The sequence below is a fragment of the Eulemur rufifrons genome, chromosome 1, assembly GCF_041146395.1.
Source record: "Eulemur rufifrons isolate Redbay chromosome 1, OSU_ERuf_1, whole genome shotgun sequence".
NCBI classification, from domain to species: Eukaryota; Metazoa; Chordata; class Mammalia; order Primates; family Lemuridae; genus Eulemur; species Eulemur rufifrons.
The window spans coordinates 80,993,195-81,015,530 of record NC_090983.1 but is presented as its reverse complement, the minus strand read 5'-3'; the positions used below and the strand labels follow the sequence as shown (position 1 = coordinate 81,015,530).

The 22,336-nt window shown below is 34.4% G+C and overlaps 1 protein-coding gene across 2 annotated transcripts in view; it reads right to left on the bottom strand.

Annotated features, from left to right (window-relative positions):
• Nucleotides 1-22,336, bottom strand: part of LRP1B (LDL receptor related protein 1B) — a 1,768,615-nt gene that overhangs the window by 609,004 nt on the left and 1,137,275 nt on the right. For both annotated transcript variants that reach the window (XM_069473041.1, XM_069473049.1), the window contains exons 23-25: nt 19,652-19,897; nt 4,009-4,206; nt 2,101-2,305 (exon numbers count right to left, since the gene is read on the bottom strand). In XM_069473041.1, the coding sequence (XP_069329142.1) occupies nt 2,101-2,305; nt 4,009-4,206; nt 19,652-19,897 (649 nt within the window). The remainder of the gene's footprint in view (nt 1-2,100; nt 2,306-4,008; nt 4,207-19,651; nt 19,898-22,336) is intronic.

The following is a 22,336-nucleotide window of genomic DNA, read 5'->3' as shown; positions in this document are numbered from 1 at the left end:
TAGCCTCACAGTCTCATAGCGGCAATTAGTGATGGAAGACATTAATTCTCTCAGAAGCATTATCAGGTTTTCCCTACTCACAGGCTAACTTTGTGTACTAACTTTCAAATCTTAGAGTGTATTTTACTTCTGGAGATTCCTATATAGCCCTGAAATAATATTTGTTATTTTCACTTAATCCTTATAAGTTGATGTCCTTTGTGTTTCTGTTTTCTTTTTCTCCTCTCAAGTTAGACATTTCCCTAACAAACTGAGATAAATAAATTTATCCTAAACATTGTCAGTACAAAGCTGTAGAAAATCTCCTGCTTTGATCAGACCATTTTCAAAACTTTCATACACCTGGTGTTTTGTTCATTTGTTTTCTGACTGTGTCATTTACAATTTAAAAAGCATTCAAGTTTTTATTTTCATGTTGGTATATGTGCCAGGACTACAACTTTCTTCAAAATATTACTTGCCCTTATTCAGAAAATTTCTCATGAAGATAAGACGCTGGTACAATTTAGTAGGTCTGACAGATGAAAATGTCACATCAGTAGTTGTCACACCAAGGATAAAAACCCTTGTTGGTAATGAGTCAGCACCTTTGTGGGAAGTCTAGCATGAGGATCAGCAATCTACCTGTACCTCAAGAATACACAGTTGAAAAATAAGGACAATTCTCATTAAACATGTTAGGTCTTTTCCCGGTAAATTGTTATTACAGGAGACAAAGAGCGAAATGGGTGAAGTGTAGACTGTGTAAATTAGAGAATACACCCCCAGGTTAAAAATAAACAGCTGCTACTCAGCTCATTGTTACCGGATCTTAACATCTCTCAATATGTTAAATTTTGGCACCTACTTCAAATCGATTTAAAACACTATGGAAATTAAGGCAAACACATAAATGAGGGTTGCCAGTTTGGAACTCTTGCTCTACACAAGCTGCTTTGCCCCTTTAGTTGCTGAGTCTAAATTGAGGAAAAGGAAAACAAACATACTTCCCAATCTATTGATTTCTGGAATAGGCCAGGACAAAAGTGAGAGAGTGTGGCCAAGAAGCTAAATTAAACACAAGGCTTGCTGTTTTTCTCTCTTCTGTACCTTGTTAAACTCCCTCTTGGCTCATTCCCCTCTTTCACTAGAGCTGCCTACCTCACTCAACTTTGTATTAAGGTTAAAGGTATACAGCCAAAAAAAAAAAAAAATCCTTTCTACTACCCTTTGGGCTTAACAATGTCTAGATTTACAAAGCAATTATAAGGAAATAATTAACAGGAATAACAAAATATTCTCACATATTGGTTGCACATTATCTCCCATATATATATATATATATATATATATATCTCCTCAAAAACAATCTAATAAATAAGATATTGTTATCCCAATTTATAGAAGAGAAAACTGAAATCTAAGTGAAGATAGCACACTTGATTGCCCCATAGTATAAATGACTGGACAGGAACTGGAACCCACATCTTCTGATTCCAAAACCAGTGTCTCTCTTCTGTTCCTTCACAAAGGAATACCCAAGAGAACAGTGAGGCAAAAACTTGAGTTACTCAGCATTTAACCTTGTTTTCCAGAATCATGTGCTTTGTCTTTCAAACTTCCCATTAGTATGTCACCACTGGACTCCTTCAAGCTTATTTAAATTTTCTTTTAAACTGACTCCAAGAACATATAAAATAAAAAAGGGGTGAGACAGTTAACATCTGTGACTACTTAGAACAAAGACTGGCCCTGTAGTTTGCAACCAGTAGAAATAATTACAACATCTATTTGGCAGGGCAAAGAGAAATTCATTAAATTACTGCTTTGAAAAAGAGTTGCAACAGCTTCCAATAGGGCTTAATGCCTATGTTCAGGGGGAAAAAAAAAGACATTCCGAGTGTTTAAAAGTACCCCTGTAAGAAATCCTATAACCAACGTGTGGTAATAAAATTAAACTATTAATAGTTGCTATATGTACAATTACATACATATACATGCATATACGTATGCACAAAATAAGCACTTTGACTCACAATTTATGAGATAATTGAATTCAATATTACATTGAAAGATTATTTTTTATGCCAAAGTGAATTTCTAAAAGACAAACATCTTTACCCATATCTTGGGTCCAAAGCAATGGCCCTGGGGTGTTCCATGGCTCCTGCTATTAGTGTAGTTCTTAGGGAACCATCTAGTTTGGCCACTTCAATTTGGTCGAGATTGCTGTCTATCCAGTATATGTTGCCTGCTATCCAGTCGACTGTCAGGCCTTCCGGGGTAGCTAGGCCATGCTCCACAACCACTTCGATTGCACTGACACCTAGAAAAGAAGAGAAAGCAACACATGCACCCATTCTAGAAATGTATTAAGCACAAAGGAAAAGGCCTACTTGTGATCAGCAGTACAAAATACCTAAATGTTATTTCTACTTAGAGAGAAATAGTTCAGAAGTGTTACCAGGCACAGAGGAAACCAAGAAGTCCTAAATTTAGGATTACTGATCTTCCTTCCAGAAAACTTTAATCTTGTAAATCCTTTCAGTATCAGTGGAATGAAAATTTTAAAGAATTCTGAGGTTAATAACAATGTTGAGGTTGCAAAAAAAGTTATTTGTTGTCTTTGACTTTTTGGGCAGAACAAGGAGTTTTGGAAATAATAATAATACACTGGTTAAAATCAGTGCAACTTAATGCAAATGTTGATCTTGAAGGGTAGAATTAGGTAAAGAGAAAAAGTCCAACTGGACCAACTGTTAGAGCCGGTATCCCTTGGCCCCAGGAACAGAGAGGCAGACTCATTGAGACTGCAAAAAGGCAAAGGAGTTTATTGGCTAGCTCGAGCTAGGGTCCAAGTCCCAGAGCACCAATGCAGTGGCCACTCCAAGAACTAGGACCCTGCCCTGGGGTAAAGGTTAAGCTTTTATACTTTTCTGTATGCTAGTTTTCACATGACACATTAGTCTGCACACAACACACTAGTCTGCACACGACATACTGGTCTGCACTCCATCCCCCTTTAGTTTATTTGTTCTTTTAGAAGTGGCTGATCACGTTGGCTCGTGATTGGTTGACTCTAAGCTTTGGGCTTCTCACGCGGGCGCCAGTTGTAGTTAACGTCATTTAGGGGAAGAGGAGGGTCTCCGACGGGGGGCGGGGGCTGTTGTTGCATACCTTCTAGTTTTTGGTTACAAGCGATCCTGGGAACACACGCCCTGCACAAGCCGTTCATGCGCTGATCATGTCTTGCCCTTCTTATCTACTTAGTTGGTTGGAGGGCCCCTGGCCTCTCCAGCCCTTTATCAGGCAGTAACTTGCGGTTACCTCCCCGGGGCCTTGTTTTCCTTTACTTTAGTGAAGCCTGCCATAGCTCCACTTACGCTAAGCACCAAGCCAGCAAGCCATATATACAGAAGCAGAACTAGGCTGTTAGCTTCTCACATCCAGGAAGCCTAGCCTATCGTGGAGTTACCCTTGCTCTTATACCTGTTTTTCATTCTGATTAACTATATTTATCAAACAACTAAAAGCAAGCACAGTCACAGAAGCGAATAGCATCAATTAGAATCAAAGAGAGCACACATTTTCCTACTATCAATTCCTGTTCTTCAATAGCAAAAATATTTACCTCATATTAGTACTCTTTGTAACGACATTTTAATTATTTCTTTGAATTATGTTGAAAGATGGTAAAATAAAAAACAAGTTATTTGAACTCCCCAAAGTTTGATTACTTGTATATAGCAGTAATTCATCTTCTCGTGTTAATAAATTTCTTCAACATAAGTCCATGGAAAAGTAGAGTCCATGACTGAAAATGGTGTGAACAGCATGAACCTTCACCACTCCCCTCCCCCAACATATCTTCACACATATGCTCGGCATTTTTTTTTTTTTTGCACATATGAGAGAAGAGATAAACAATCAAAGGTAAAAGATTAATCAACACTTCTGATTACAACATATTTTTTGGAATTTTCAGTTAAAAAGTAACCTAAACATTAAGCAAAATTGTAATATATGTACCTCCACTTTCAGAAAGCTTGCCTCGATATATTCTGTCTTCTACAACATCTGTCCAATAAAGTAAACTTTGATTGAAGTGAAAATCAAGTGCTATGGTGTTTCTCAATCCAGGAACAAGTAGACTATAGTCTCTTTTATGAAGATCAATCCTTCTGATCTCATGACGAATAGAAAAGATGATGAATGCTTCAAAAGGATCTGAAATTAAATTTATTTTAACAGGTTTATGAAAATATTTATATACTTTGGTAAGTGGAATAAAATGCTGAAGGTCAAAATCCATTATTTAAAAGTATAATTTATTATATAATTTTCTGTCATTAAAAGAGTAATTTCTTTTAATCCACAATTGTATAAAAATCTGAAAAATTTGGGTTTATGTGTATTCATTAAAATAAGGTATTAATGTATTTGTACTACTTAGATTTGTGTACTCCTGATATTGATTAAATAATAAAATAATTATTACCCGACAAAGACAAAGTGGGAGATTTTCTGTTTTCTTAGAATTGCAGCTGACAACCCAAAGACAGAACCATCACCATAGAAATTGCTAAGATTTGGCTAAAACTAGCTCTGTTATTCTTAGCCTATCACATAACTACAGATCCACAGAGGAGAAATATCCAACAAAAAAGGATTTTTTTTGAAGACTGTTGTTGGGCTTATCATTAGGGAGTGCAGAAGGTTTCCCATAAGAGTGACCATGGTGGTTTTCTGCACAGTTGAAAAAATCATGACTATTCCATTTTCCAACAGTTTTTCAGCCTAGATCAGGCCTGAGCGGGGAGAAAGGCAAGAAGCTTTGAAAACAGAAATGAGATTAATGTTTCTTTTTATAATTTTGTACCTAAAAGAATATTTCAATTTCTGAAAGGTATTTAATTTATGTTATTTCAAAAATGTATCAAAATCACGTAGTAATTACTGTGAGACATATTGATAGGGATTGGGTATGAATTCAGTTTGATAAATGTACACTTTGAGTGAGGGACCCGTGCTTACCATATTTCTCTTGTTTCCATATTAGTGACACCTTTTTGAACTCTGTGTTATAAAAACCAGTTTTTCTATCCCAAGCTAAATAATGTGGGCTGCTGTAATCATCCTTATTCACAGTGATTGGCCGGAGGGATAGGTATAAAAACTGAGTCAGGCTGACAGGTTTGACAACTTCCAGAAAAGTTTACAAGCTGAGGGTAAAGACTCTCTTTTCCTCTATGATCACAGATCTCTAAGCCTCGTGTGGCAAGTGTTCATATCCCTGTAGTTTGAATAAGCCCATTTGTAGCATTGCAGTAAAATAGAAAAAAAGTGACAAAAAATGAGCAGAAAAGACCTGGAGAGAAACCACATCCTATGGATATTTAAACCATGGTTCTAAATATCCCTAAGACTAGTTCTTCCCCAGAAAACTCCTATATATTTCCCACACTTTGAATATGTAATCCGATGCACTCTATTGTATTTATTCAACTTAATTTGGACTTAGTTTCTGTCACTTGCAATCAGGTTTACTTCTTTAATTAATATCATCTCCTCAGAGAAGTCATTCCTGATCAGTTGTCTAATAAAAGCCCATCTCTATCATTCCATATCATCATAGACTATTTATTTTCATTCAAGTATATTTTAAAATCAGTACTTAATTGTTTGTCATCTCTTTTCATCACTGGATTGTAAATTCTGTGAAAACAGAGATACTATTGGTCTTGCTCATCATTATAGCCTTAACACTTGGCACCAAGGGCATCATTAATACAAGGTCTAGCCTAGGCTGGTTACTGTTGGTGTAGGGTAGTCATCTGACATCTTTTACACTGGACCTGAACCTGCTTTGAGAAGTTCTGCCCAGAATGTTAAATAAATGTGTTTTGAATGAATAAATGTAGACTAGAGCTGAATCTATCTTAGACTAGCTGATAGCTAGTATGGGAGAGAATCCAAACACAGGAAAGAGTCCAGTCATGATGGGTAGAGCCACCTACTTGACCTGCAGCTGACTACAGAGTTTAAGTGAGCCCAACCAAAACCAGAACTGCTCTGAAGACCCATAGACTCACGAGCAAAAATTATGTATATTGTTGTGATCACTTAGGTATTATAGTTATTTATTGCAGAGTATTGCGGTGTTTACTGCAGAACATTACTGTGACAATAGCTAACTGACACAATGTACCAAAAACATGTAAAAAATAATAGCTCCAAATAGCTTCCTATAAAGGAAATACTTATAAAATTTAATATCCAGGATGTAGCATTTTTAAAGTACAGAAAATATTTGTACTGTATGCACAGTTGTATAAAAGAAAGAATATCTAATTTTGGTTAGCTCTTACATTAGGTCTTTAATATAGTTTGAGTTACTTTTTGTATATGATATGAGCTAGGTTTCAACATCATTCATTTGTATGTGAAAACCCATTCCCCTCAGCACCATTTCTTGAAAAGACAATTTTACCCCCACTGATGTTGGGGGGAAAATGTATCAGAGACCTAAATATAAGAGCCAAAACTATGTAACTGTCAATGGAAAAAAAGCCAAACTCTGTGAAATAATTTTAAAGGGATTCATTCTGAGCCAAATTGAGGACCATGACCCGGAGTCATGCCCAAGCAGCCTTGAGCAAATGGACTTAGTGTGGCTGGGTTACAGTTTAGTTTTATACATTTCAGGGAGACAGGGGTTACAGGTAAAGTCATAAATCAATATGTGGAAGGCATACATTGGTTTGGCCTGAAAAAGTGGGCCATCTTGAAGGGGGGTAGACTTACAGGTTATAGGTGGGTTTAAACATTTTTTAACTTGTAATTGCTTAAAGACATGAAGCTTTGTCTAAAGGCTTGGAATGCTTTAAGATAAGGAGCTCTTAATCACAGAAAAGCCAGGGACGTATATTTGTTATGTAAATTGAGGACCAGCAGGTTTGTCTTGCATACCCTTAGGCCTGTTAATGGGTTACAAAGAATGTCTCCAAGAAAGAAGATGGCATGATGAGTCATGTCTGACCTCCCTCCTCATGGCAGGCAATTTAGTTTTAGGATAGTCTCTTGGCCAAGAGGGGGTCCATTCAGTCAGCCGGTGGAGGCGAGCCTTAAGATTTTATTTTAGTTCACATAACTGTTAGATTACATAGCTATATATCTTAGTGACCTTCAATTAGACAATATCTTCTTACCCATGACACAAAAGCATCAAAGGAAAAAAAATAAATTGAAAGTCATCAAAATTAAGAATCTTTGTGCTTCAAAGAGTACTATCAAAAATGTGAAAAGACATCCCACAGATTGGGGAAAATATTTCCAAAACATATATCTGATTAGGGATGTGTATCCAGAATATATAAAGAACAATTATGATTCAATAATGAAAATACAAATAACTCAATTTAAATATGTGCAAAAGATCTGTATAGGCATTTCTTCCTGGAAGATATACCAATGGCCAATAAGCACTTGAAAAGATGTGCAACAGCATTAGTCATCAGGCAAATGAGAATCAAATGCACAATGAGATACCACTTCACACCAATTAAAATGATTATAATAAAAGAAGATGGATAAAAACTAATGGCAAAGATACAGAGAAATTGGGCCTCTCATACACTGCTGGTTAGATTTTAAAATAATGTGGCCACTATGGAAAACAATTTGGCTGCTTCTCAAAAGGTTAAATAAGTTATTATATGACCCAGTGATTCCAATCCTAGTTGTATACCTAAGAGAACTGAAAATGCATGCTCACACAAAAACTTGTACATGAATATTCAAATTCATAGCAGCATCATTCATAATAACCAGAAAATGGAAAAACTCATATGACCATCAATGGATGAGCAGATAAATGAAATGTTGTATATCCATATAATAGATACATTATTCATCAATAAAAAGAAATGAAGTACTGATGTATGCTAAAATAAATTAAAACATTATGCCAAGTGAAGGAAGCCAGTCACAAAAGAACACTTATTGTATGATTACATTTATATGAAATGTCCAGAATAAGCAAATCTATAGAGGCAGAAAACAGATTAGCGGTTTTCAGGGCCTGGGGTAGGTATTGATGGGGAGTGATTGCTAACGGGTATGGGGTTTGTTTGTGGGGTGATTAAAGTGTTCTGAAATTAGATAGCAGTAATCATTACACTGAATCATGCACTTTAAAAGAGCAAATTTTATGGAATGTGAATTATATCTCAATTCGTTATAAAAAAAGAAATATGAAGCAGAAAAAAAAGGAATGCATGCAAAAACATATAAAGAGTAAAGAACTGTACAAATACTTTTAGTCCACTGTTGAAAGACCAAGTTCACATTAGATCACATGTTTATCTCATTCAGATTAATCCATATAACTGTACTCAGATCTGAAAAATTTTCCATCTATATAAAGAAAGACAATAGGACATGCTCACAATTTAGTGCTGTTTCTTTTCTGTGTATTTGTGTTAGTTGAATAAAAAGAAAACTCATTCTTTAAAAAATTAATGAACTAATATTTCAACTGAACTGAAGAATTCAAAAATAAAAGAATTAACTCAAGGAAATTAGGAAGAATAATAAATGTAACCACAGAAATTGATAAAATATAACAAAAAAGATTATTAAGAAAACCCAAAGCCCTTTGTTTCAGAGTAATAAAATATAGGTGGACCTATAGCAGGATTGATATATATACACACACAAATACACACACACATATGGAGAGAGATAAATAAATAATAGAAAGAGTGAAAATATGAAAGTAACTAAGAATATGGAAAATAAAAAAACAAGAGAGTGAGATATGCATTTTAATAATGCATTTGGAAGTAGGTAAAATAAGCCATTTTCTAGAGAAATATATTACCAAAATTGACTTAAAAAGAAATAGAAAATCTGAAAAGATCTATGATCACTACAAACATTGATTCAGTAGTAAAATTCTACCCTCCAATGAAATGTGAAAAAAAGAAACACTCACAAGACTCAGAGAAATTTTAATAAGTGCTACTCAATGTTATGTACATAGATTGGTGTCAGTCCATAGACTATTTGCTAATAGTTAATAATAAGATAGCAGCAGAAATTGAGAGTACTAAGAAAATTTTATACCAATTAAAACAACAGCAAGACCACATCCATTATATTGGGCAAAATGAGAAGTCCAAAAACTGTCATAACATCAAACACAGAGTGCTTTCTCTACACTAGAGTTATGCAGTCCTCACAGAGCCTTATTAGTGGGTGGCGGTATTGTATCCATTTTGCACAGGAAGAAACTAAGGCACAGAGAACTATATAACTAACATGCCAGAGTCACACCGCTAGTAAGTGGAGGAGAATTAAAATGACCCACTATGGTGCCTAGTGTTAGCAATGATTTTTAGAATCAAGACCTTTCATAAACTGTTGATGGTAGTGTATATTTGTACAACCATTCTGAAGAAATATTTGGCTATAACAGAGTTGATCATGTTTAACTGACAATGCACGTTACATTTGAATAAGTGGTTCAACTTGTGTACACTTTCACAAGTACACATCAAAAAACCATCCACTACAACACAATATGATATAGCAAAATACTTGGAACAATGTCAAAGGCCATGAATATGAGAGGGATGACAAAACTATAATCTTTTTATATAGTAGAATGCTATATAGCAATTAAGAGGAATAAACAGATACATAAACTACCATGAATAAATCTCAAATCATATTTATGAGGTAAAAAAAAGAACTAGTTCCAAATAGATATATAGGATATATGGCTCATGCCAATTTAAAAACACAAACAGTATCACATGTTGTTTAAGAACACAAACTATAATGATAAAACAGACACACCAGGTTCACAAAAGTGGCTAACTCTGGGAATGGAAGAACACATAAAAAGAGGGCTTCAAAGTTGTCTAATGTTTCGTTACTTTCAGAAAATAAGTTAAATTATAAATGACAAATTCTAAATATTTAAAAATATTGACTGTGAATACATTATTCCCACTGTTTCAAACATGCATGAAAGAATTCATGATAAAAAGAAAAGCGATTTAAAAAAATCTTGTTTTCTCTGAACAATGGTCTCTATATTGACTATCTTATTTAAACTACTCAAATGTTTTTCAAGTTCTTGAATTTATTACAGTCATTTTGTGTTGAGAAAATACTTGTTTGATAATATTTACTATTTACTTATTTGATATTTACTTGATTATGCTTGACTAAAATATTAATCAACTAGTTACCAAACATAAAAAATCATAGTGTAAATTTTCAGATGCTTTCATATTTGAACTCTGAATCTAGACAACTTCTTCAAGTGCCTCTATTTTTAAGATTTCTGTTAGCTTATGAGATTATTATTTCCCCTTTGAAAGAATAAAATTGTAGTGAATAATCCAATAAGTCACTTTCATAAACTAATGGGAAATTATGAAGATGAAATTTTAAAATCTCAAGTCTTATAATAGTTTTTACTCTAATCAAAAGAAATTCTGTAAAACATATTTGGAGGTAAAACACAATGAAGAATTTTCTAGTTTGTTTCAATTTTGACATACCTGTATTAACTTCTTTTGGGACAAACTTAGTTAGGAGTGAATATCAGTAAAATGTGAAGTACCCATCCATTTTTACTGTCTTCTAACAACTCTTCCAGCATACTAGCTTCTGATTGAATTTAATAGCTCAAACCAGCACATCATGCCCTTAATATAGAAACGGCTTGAATTTTTTTTCTTTACTATATTATAAAAGACGACATATGTATGAAACAAAGGTTACAATTTACATTTTTTATAGTGATGAATTTCATCTTTATCAAAATGTAGTATATCGCAAGTAGCTTTTAGAAAACACTCAGAAGACTGTAGACTTCTATGTACAATTCTCTTTTCTTTGATTTTTCTTTTAGTCCCACTACAGAATCACAGAATAATTTTCACAAGACAGAATATGAAAGCACTAGATGATTTGCCCAAGAAAAAGAGCCCTTCTATAGGTCCTTTCAGAGTAAATTGTTATTATAACCATACAACTAGCAATTCCATGTGAAATCTCCTGATTCTTTATCACACATATGATATCATCAAACAAAAAGTGATATGGTGTTACAATGTGTTCTTTCCTGCTATTTCAGAGCTTTTACTGTCTTTCCTATTCTTACATTTAAGAATTTATTTGAATATCTCTGTCTTATCAGATACATTTACTTTACACAGTAGGAACTTATGAAGTGGTAAATGGTGTATCATTTCTCTGGTTCAATATATATTATTACTTCCTTTACTCTATTCCTCCAGCTATAGCCATATTAGGAATGAATAATAGTCAAATACTATTGAAGTATAATATGCAAGTAGGTGGAGGAAATAGAATCTATGGAAAAGAGTCCAGGATAGACTTTCAGATATTATTCCAATCCATAAATTTATAAGATCATGTCATCAGGTGTCCATCAGTTTTTCTTAAAAGCCAAATTTTTGTTGCTCTCCCCTTAACTACTTTCCTGAAAAATTCTGGATATTTTTTCTTAATAGTTCTGCTTTATATTTCAGGGTTTTTTTTTTGTTGTTGTTGTTTTAAATCACCTTGAACAAGTGGTAGGAATCTACACTTAGGGGTGGGGAGGGGAAGAGAGAGAGGAAGATAGAAGAAAAGAGAGAGAGAAGAGCACTTATCAGGCTAAGGGGCAGAGCAAAAAGAAACTTTGCATTTCTAGGACATAGCCCAGTGCATTTCTAGGACTTTTTACTAGTTTATATTTAATAAATATTTGTTATTTCACAGATGAATAAATGATACTTATAAGAATCAATGAATGACTATTAAGCCCAAATGACATTTAATATGAAGGAGATAAGAATGATTATGGGAGGAAGAAGAAGGAAGCAAAGAAATGAAGCAAAGAAAGGAGAGAGTGAGAAAAGCAGAAAGACAAAGAGGAAGTAAATGTTCAACAAAGGTCACTCTGAATGAAATTAATAGATGGATGACCGAATGGAGAAGATATTTGAGATGTTTAAAGTTTAGAATATAAAGTTAATTCCTACAAATTAATAAGAAAAAACAGTAATCTTAATAGGAAAATGGTCAAAGTAAATTAAGGGATGAAAAAGGCTAACAAGCATATGAAGAGGTGCTCAAACTCATAAGTAATAATAAAAATGCAAACTAAAGCAATGATATATCATGTTACTCCTGTACATTAGGGGAAAAAGCTAGACAATTGAATAATATGGAGAATTGCCAAGAATGCAGGACCTTAGTAAGTATACTGTTGGTGTAGATGTAGACTGTGTAATTATTCTGAAGAGCAGCTGGTTTTACTTTGTCATAGTGAGTATAAGCACATTTTGTGATTCAGTAATATTTGTCCTAAAGAAATTTCCATGCAGATCTATAAGAATATAGGTAAATTTATGTCTATGGAAGCATTATTTGTGCTTCCATAGAGAGTTAGGGGCAAAGTGAGTGTACTTATATGGTAGAACAGATAAGCAAAAAAGATGAGTACATGCTATGTGATACTGCATAGTAATTAGAAGTAACAGATTAGTTGTACATGCAGCATAGGTCATAAAAAACAACACTAATTGAAAAAGATAAATGACACTATATACTACATATGACAGTCATTTATATAAATTAAAAATGTATGTATGCATAAAACAATATGCATTTTATAAGAAAATACATGAACCACATTGGAATGGTTTTCTCTGGAGACAGAGGTGAGGAAGAAAGGTAGGCTTTAGGGATAAAAGTAAAGAAAGAAGGAAAGAGAGAGGGAGGAAATGAGGAAAAAGAGAATCTCATATAGGCCAATGATAATACTATGCCAGAAAGAGAGCAATTTAATTAACTGAACACTTTGTGCATAATCTCCAAAAGATATAAATGAAGAAATGAAGAGAGATAACAGAGATAATAAATGTAAGAGCATTAAAGAAAGAGAAAGTGGAAGCTTTTACATTCAACAAGCATTTGATGCAAAATTTTTATATGTTTCATAATGGGTATAAAATTATTTGATTCAATCTCAGCTTTTAAGAAAGTTTGGGTGCAAGTGGTGATAGAAGCAAGCTCATGAAACATTGATAATTCAAAGGCATCCTGGGAGTGTGAGGACAGACACCACAGAGAGACATCCTGGATCTTTGCAGTAACCTGTAAAAGCTCCTGCTTTGGAGTCAGGAAGAATAAAGTTCAAAATCTTTTCTCTAACACGTCTTAGCCACAAGACCCTGTGCAAATGAAGTAGCCATTCTGGATTTCAGGTTCCATAGGCATAAAATCAGAGTCTTAAGGATATCTAACTGGTTTCTTTGCAGTAACGAAAAAATTATCTGTCATATTTAGGTATTTGATAAATGGTGGCAATTAATAACATTATAATAATTAACTTAAAGAAATTATTCTTAGAGGAGTAAGTTTTGAAGAATGTATAGGATACTGTTATATTGGAAGGTCATAGATGATAGTAAGCAGAATACATGAAGAAGATGATTAAATGACGTGACATTTGTGAGAAAGTACTGTATATATTATTGATCATGCATTTACTGTCCTTACTAATGAGGAAAATAGTAATAATGTGCCTAGAATGGAAACTCACAGAGGAGAATGATTAAGCATCAGTTTGGAAAGAGAAAATGAACAATAATGAAGGTGGCCCTGAATAGCAGGCAGAAGGATGTGAGGTTCATTTCCTGGATAATAACTACTTTAAAATTGTGGATGGAGGGCCGGGCGTGGTGGCTCATGCCTGTAATCCTAGCACTCTGGGATGCCGAGGCGGGAGGATTGCTTGAGGTCAGGAGTTCAAGACCAGCCTGAGCAAGAGCGAGACCCTGTCTCTACTAAACAAAATAGAAAGAAATTATATGGACAGCTAAAAATATATAGAAAAAATTAGCCGGGCATGGTGGCACATGCCTGTAGTCCCAGCTATTCGGGAGGCTGAGGCAGAAGGATTGCTTGAGCCCAGGAGTTTGAGGTTGCTATGAGCTAGGCTAATGCCATGGCACTCTAGCCCGGGCAGCAGAGTGAGACTCTGTCTCCAAAAAAAAAAAAAATAAATAAATAGAATAAAATAAAATTGTGGATGGAGACTGATATGGAAAAGTACCATTTTATTAAGACAAATAAAAAAATGGATGACCAGATTATAAGGCCCCCTCAGCCTCCTTTCCCCGATCTCTTCACCTTTATTTCTCACTGTTCCCCAAGGTAGCACATTTGCTTATCATCACTTTATTCTTTACTATACATCTTGCCCCTTTCTATTAATTCTCATCTTCCACACCTGGGTTTCCCTTTTTCTTTGTCAATAAAAGTGCTATGTTCCTTCAAGTTTCAATATTCCCTCCTCAAAAACTGGAGAAATCAGAGCACGAAAACCAATATGCCGGAGTGAAGACTGCCATCATCATTACAACGTATACATTTCCCGGCCTGGCAGTGGTGCAGGTGCTAGTCAGTTGCAGGACAGCTGAATCCAAGAGACACTGAGAAGAAAAAAGTAAGAAGTGGAGAGAGAGGGCAGCAAAGAATTGGAGAAGTCAAAGATAAGTTGAAGTTGTAAGCCCTGAAGACCAGAAGAAAATTGGAAACACTGACAGAATACTTGAGAGAGAAGAGAAAGAGCATAGTTAGCCAACTAATTTTGAGGCGACTTGATGATACCTAGGGAAGTAGAGCCAGATAGTAAGAAAAATGGTGTGGCTGGAGATGTAAATGCCACAGTAATCAGATTTGAAGTGCTAAAGGAAGTTCTCCATTGGAAAGGGGTTTTCCAAGGAAATACACACTAAGGGATGTGAAAATTAAGGTGTGGGTAATGGATATAGTGTACCAAAAGGCAATTGTTATATATTTGGTGCTTATATTCATAATCTATTTCCTAAAAAATGAAGTAAATTGGAAAATAAATATAATCTTAAAAACTTAAAAATGAAAAAAATGAGAGAATAATAAGAAATAAAATTATTGGTAGGAAAATCTAACCAAATTCAGGCTAAGATAAAATAAAAAGGAACGCTACAATGTTCTCTATAATGTTACTAGAAATACATTGCAAATTTGCCAGTGGGCTGCCTAACAACAGCAAAGAAACCAGAAAATAAATTGCAATCAGTAGCAATATTCTGAGTGTTCATAGGTGAAAAGAAACTAATACTTCAGAGAAAGACGATGAATAAGTTATAAATTAAAGAGAGAACATGTAAGGGACTGATAGAATAGAGTATGGAGAAGGCCAATAAAATGAGATTTATAAGACATATTGAATAAAAATTGAAAATCATAAAACTAGTATTTAAGAAAATCATTTTATTTAACTAATAAGGTATTAGGAATGAACTGAGAGGAAATAGAATCAGTTCTGCAATTTAGCAAAAGCCAGATTGTAAAGAATTTATGAAAGAAAGAATGTAAAGAAATAAGAAAATATGAAAGAACTGCCAGAAAAAAATTTCAAGGGAAAAAAGAATGGAGAAGTTATGGCTCTAATTTGAAACATAATGACTACCTGTTTTTAATTTTTAAAAAATGTCAAGAAGGGGCCAGGTGCGGTAGCTCATGTCTGTAATCCTAGCACTCTAGGAGGCTGAGGCAGGAGTATTGCTTGAGCTCAGGAGTTTGAAACCAGCCTGAGCAAGAGGGAGACACCATCTCTACTAAAAATAGAAAGAAATTAGCCAAACAACTAAAAATAAAAAAAAATTAGCCGGGCATGGTAGCACACGCCTGTAGTCCCAGCTACTCGGGAGGCTGAGGCAGGAGGATCACTTGAGCCCAGGAGTTTGAGGTTGTTGTGAGCTAGGCTGATGCCACAGCACTCTAACCCAGGCAAGAGAGTGAGACTCTGTCTCAAAAAAAACCCAAAAAACAAAAAAATGTCAAGAAGGATAAGCACAGGTGTTGTATTCAATAGAAAGAACACTTTAAACAGAAGGAATCAACTGAAGAATGATGGAAAAAAGGAAGAAGAGAAAGAAAGAAGAAATTTTATTTTTAAAGTTCAATAGTTACTAGTCAATTCATTTTTATTGAACTATGAATTTGCTGTTTTTTCACAAGAGTTGGGGTAAATAAAATACAGAATAAGGCCCTTTTTTGCATATGTAAAATTGTTTTAAATAAAATAATTTTCAATACTTAATAAAAAATATTATCTGTAGATAATATAAATGCTGACAATGGTATTTGGTATACTATATGTTTCAGGAAGAAATTAATTACCAGCAAGTTAAATTGTCCATGTAAGAAAAACTGCATTTTAACTTTATTTTATTTCAATTTTTATTTATTTATTTTTTTGACACAGGGTCTCTCTCTGTCACCCAGACTGCAAAGCAGTGGCATAATCCTAGGTCACTGTAAAAACTCCTGGGCTTAAGCAATCCTACCTCACCCAGCTCCTGAGTAGCTGAATGATACCTCAAATTGAAAGACTAAGAAGCAGCCTGAGACCTTCTCCTGCCCTCTTGTCTCTCGCTCCTCATTCGCTCCTGAGGCAAGCTGTAGAAACTAGAATCCCTTTTCCCCAAGGTGGGTCATAGAAACCAGAACCCTTTTATCCCAAAGCCATTCGTAAAGCCTAAAATATTATTCTAACCTTCCTCTACTTTTCTGTCTAAAAGCTAACCATAAAGAAAATCTCTGACCTACCCTTTTCCAATAGCAGGTAAAAAGGCCCTTGTGTAGAGGGATCCTCCCTTATACCCAGGAGGGAAGACAGAATCTGCATAGAGATGCCAAGAAAATCTAAATAGACAGGCCTTGCCATTTGCCTGCTGAGTCTATTAACATTAGATTATACCCTTTTTGTCCAATCGTATTTCTACCTGTCTTCCCCTATTTCAATGAACCTAAGCATAAAAATGGATAGTTTTCCCTATATCTTTGGGTCTTCATTCTGAAGGCTCCCATGACACATAAAACTATGATGAAATAAATTTGTTATGCTTCTCTCTTGTTAACCTGTCTTTGTTAGAGGAGTGTCAGCTGTGACCCTTATGATGGGGAGGAAAGGGTTCACCCTCTTTCTGCCTCTATATTGCCATCTGAGCTGAGATAGAAGGAGTTGATTCCATTAGGAGAATTATCTCTACAACTGGTCACTTATATTCAAATGCCAAATTACTCTAATATTAAATGTAAGTTGTTATTTATTTCCTGTGGTACAAAACCATTCTAAATGCATCAATCATTTTGTCATCTGTATCTAAAAAAAGATATTGAGCCTATTCTCCTGCAAAATATAATCATAAATATGTCTGAGGTCAAAACTTGATCTATTGTTTCCTACTTTGAGCATGTAGATAAATGAAATGATTGTTTTCATCACAACAAATTGCTATATTTTTCAGCTTCTCATGCCAATTACTGTGTGTGACAATTTTAAAGAAAAAAGTATAGAATAAATGTCTACAGGACTTAAGCTCTAGGACTCAAATACTAATGATCAGGAGAAAACAACCACAAATTAACCACAAAACAAAGCAAAAACAAAATTTTAAATAAAAGATTAAAATAATTTAATAGTCTTTGAAAATTATAATATTTATTGATTACATATTATTTTCTCAGAACTGGACTGGATATTATGTAAAATACAAGAAACTCTAAGACTTGATTTCTGAATTCAAGATGCTTATGATTTTGTTGAAAAAATAAGAAATACAGAAAAGAGATAGCAAGGAATATAAAACATCCAATTAAAAATGTGACCACGTATTTTCATCAACAATATATTCTAGACATAGAAAGGAGAAATAAATGGAGAGCAAGAATATTTAGAAGAAGACTTAATTAGTGAGGGAAGATGTGAGCTAGTGAGCCTCAAGAATACCCAGAATTCCAAGAGATGAAGAGGGGAAAGAGCAATCTAAGTCAGAGAAACACAATTAATGTAGGTTTATAACATATGGGCTCTTAGCAGTCTGTTGAAGCTTGTGGACCCCTTCTCAGAAAGTTTCAAAAAGTACAAAAATAGTAAGAATAAAGTTTTTAAAAATATTCATACACAAGAAAACAAATATAAATGCAGTCATTAAAATTAAACAAAAAACTTTTAGATATAGTAACAAATGTGCTTACTTATTTACTTTGGTGACACAAAATTCATATTTTATTTGATAAGATATTTCAGACCCTATTGTAATTTTTGTCTTGGAAAAACTTGAGGAGATAGTCCCCAGAGAACGGATTTTTTTTTTTTGTCTATGGCCATACTACCCTGAACTCATCCGAACTTGCCTGATCTTATGAAGCTAAGTAGGGTTGGGCCTGGTTAGTACTTGGATGGGAGGAAGAACTTTTTTTGCATTCAATAACAAGATCCAGCAGTGAGTCTAATGACTCCCATTATTGAATTAGTAGTAGGCTTCAAAGCCTGAATATCAGTGATATTCTGAGATATCTGCAGCAACTTTTATGTGACACGAATATATCTATTACTTCTATTCAAGACAAATTTCTATAAGCACCACATGTATTCACCATCAAATTGGTTTTAACTGATCAACACCTAAATGCACATACAGGAATAACATTCATCAGGCATCGGGCAGATGGGAGGGGGGAGGAGGGGATGGGTGTATACATACATAATGAGTGCAGTGCACACCGTCTGGGAGATGGACATGCTTGAAGCTCTGACTCGGGGCGGGGTGGGGGGGGTGGTTGGCAAGGGCAATATATGTACACTAAACATCTGTACCCCCATATATGCTGAAATTAAAAAAAAAATTATAGTTGGTGCTTATAACTTTGGTGGTCTATGGCATACCTTCACAATGGAAAGAAATGCTAACTTTCAGTTAGAAATTAAAGAAAATAAAGGTGTAACAATTCCCCTAACACAGTTCATGGACCCCTGCAATTCTATGCATGGACCTCTAAATTTCTTGTGGACTCAGATTAAGTATCCAGAGAAGTTGATGGTACACCATACATACTTCTTAAAATGCCTTATGTGTGTGAGGCACAGTAACAAGTGCTTCATGTTATCCTTGCAACATGCTATAAGAAAGAAATTGTTATAATGGGCATTGTTATTTAAAAAATAAGAAAACTGAGGCTCAAGAAGTTTTATGTAACCTGCCTAGGGTCACATATATAATGAATGTCAGCTGCAGGATTAGAGTTAAATATCATATTCTAAAGCCTTTGTTTGCTTTTCCCACTGTGAAATACTACCTAGAGAATCAGCAGAATATTTTAAATAGGTGGTTAGAAGATAGAAGCAGCCAGAGCAAGGAGTTGTTTTCAAGAGTAGGAGGAATAACAATTGGAAATGTGGGGCAGGACTGGACTTGGAGGGTTCTAAAAAGCATGCACATATGCACAGAGAAATAAAGTAAATGTTTTGGAGAACACAAAAATAAGCCCATAGGGGGTGTGACAGTGAAAGCAATGTTTCAGAAAAAAATAATCTGATGGTAACAATTCATAGGATTGTAACAGTAAGGATTATTGTGATATTTTATCTCCCAAATATTTTGGAGTAAGTCTAAAATGACACATTCATGTTAAATGTTTTATCTAAAATTAGTTGAACACTTTTAATAATAATTTTCTGAAGGTGTTTTGAGATTTTTCCCCTCAAACTCTATTTTTAAATATAGCAAGACACACAAAACAATCTACTTACCAATACTTGTGCAACTTTCACCATCTACATCCAGCTTCCACCCTTCATAACATGAGCACTTGACTGTGTGCTTGTGCTGCTCACACACTTGACTGCACTTTAGATGATTGCTACAATAATCCACAATTTCACATGTTTTATTGTCTTTGTTGAGTTGAAGTCCTTCAGGGCAGGAACAGACAATTCCTCTTCCAGGAACAACAGAACAGTGGTTGCTACAGCCTCCGTTGTTCAAAGAACATTCATCTATAAAAAAAGGGAACAGATTATAGGTCTTATTAATTGCTTTTCTCAGTGAAATACTAATCATTGAACTCAATTCTTACAGTTAGACCCAGGATATTATAAATAAATATAAGAAAGCCCTCTTTGGATGTTTTTCCCCCCAGGGGCCAGTATAGAAATGATGATAAAATTAATCCAATGATGAAATTTAATTCTATATGATAGGAATTGGGAATAGAACATATTCATTTCTAGAAAACTGGTGTATAGTTTGTTTTACCCCATATATGTAAAGTAAATTCAATGTTTCCATCATCACTGGAAAGATTAGGCTGAGCTTTTTATTAGCTGTGCAAAATCAGTTGTACAGATCTTCCAAAAAAGATGCACACACATTGGTGATCTGAATATTTGACTTATGTCAATGTTAATCAATAAACAACTATATGAACATGCACATATATGCATATATATGCATAATATCTACTTATCTTTTCCTATATCTATAGTCTGATCTATAGTTCTAATGCTGAATAGATTACTTTGTCCTTTACTGGCCTCAGGCATTTATTTTTAAGTTAGGTGAATTGTACATTGTACCCTATATATTGGTTATTATGATTAATTCAATGAGGCCATGGGAACAAAATAAAAAATGCAATCATTCTACTTTATTACCAAATTTCAGGCTCCGTGATGGTATAGAAAATGTCTTTTCTGTTTACCTGGGTATACCCCACAGATAACACAGTCTCTAACATTGAGTAAGTAGTTAAAAATATTTGGTGAATTAAAAAACATCACTAAAATTGTCTAAAATCATACAACTGCCAAAAAATTGAGCCAATATTGTCTACTTGGGAAAATTTCATATAACCTTAAAGAAAATAGCAGATAATTATTTTTGCAACCACATTATTACCTACTATTGTATAGCATCAGGTACATAGTAATAAGGACAAAAGAAGTTTTGTCTTTATTTGCTTTAAAATGTATAGTTTTCAAAACTGATTATTTGTGTGTATTTTGAAATATACTAAAAAGCCTGTTGTCTAATAATTGGTAGATTATAGTAATATTTGCTTATATACTTCAAATATTTCCTGTTCTCTATGAAAAATTATCCAGTTCAAAAATGGGCTGAAATGTAAGGCCTTTAAAAACATTTCCATATTTTTAAGAGTTCTATCTGGGTCAATTCTTCTTCATATTATTTGTCATCATCAAGGAAGTTACAGTAATAAGAAAAGGGAAATGATTGCATTAACTGTTTTCTCTTAGAATTCAATTCAAGTTTGCTATTATTTTAGAAGGAAAAAAATAGATTCATTTCTTGGTTCCTCCAAATATGTTTGTTCACCTGTAATCATAAGCATTTCAAAACAGCAGTTATTTCAAAGTATTTGCCCCATTTTAGTTCAATTGACATTCTTTTTCAAGAAAATTACTGTAAAGAAATGTCATCATGCCCAGCAGGTGAAAAAAAAAATTGTTACAATGCTTTTAGCTTATGTCAAATATCACTATTCTCTCAGTATTGAAATGTCTCTAATATTATCTGTAGAATTAAGTCACAGATTTTAGGTTAAAAAAATTCACGCCAAAATTTAAAATTAAATATATAAATTTAATGCCAATATTTGCATAGCTAGTCCCTGCCAATTCTTCCTTAGTCCTAAACCTATCATTAATTCTGTAATTTCTTTTAAAGTTTTTTATTACCTCACAAATCCTCTCCTTGACCAAACTCTAGTCAGGCTCCTCTGAGTCCTCTTCTTCATCAGATCTCAACCCTGGCCTGACCTATAAAAACTGCAGACTCTCAGTACAAATGACTTCATCCATCCTCCCACCACACATACTAGGACACATGAGCAAACACTAGCATCTTGTCTAACAGTTCAAGTCTACGCTCCTGGAATGATCTTGGTCACTTTAAAGTGCCTGCTTGAAAAACCTCAATGCTGAAAGAAGAATTTTCCAGCCAAAATCTGGTGATAGGCGAATGGGCTTCTGAATCCTCTCTTAGAGCAGTTACTTTAGAAAGCTCGCAATTATGAATCCTTTCTCTGCCCCTTTAGGACGTAAATCTTCTACCACCTAGAACTGTCTTCTCAAGGACCTGAGAGCTTTCTCTTTGAAGTGCAAACATTCAGGAAGACAACTCTCCCTCTGCCTCCCAGCCCTGTGGGTGCCTTGCTCTGACTTGCTGCCACTGCCTCCTGTCATAAACATAAGAGAGCTTGTTTTCTCCTCCAGATACACAGCAATTAACAAACCCCAATGGTCTAGGCACATTGACCAACCTCCCTTAACACCCTCAGTGCCTTTCTCTTAACACACCTTAGCCATTAAAAAGTTTCCAGTCTTATTTTTGGTGAAATTGAGTTCAGTTAACACTGGACATTCTTCCTTATCACAATAATTATTACTGAATAAAATCTATACTTACTGCTTTTA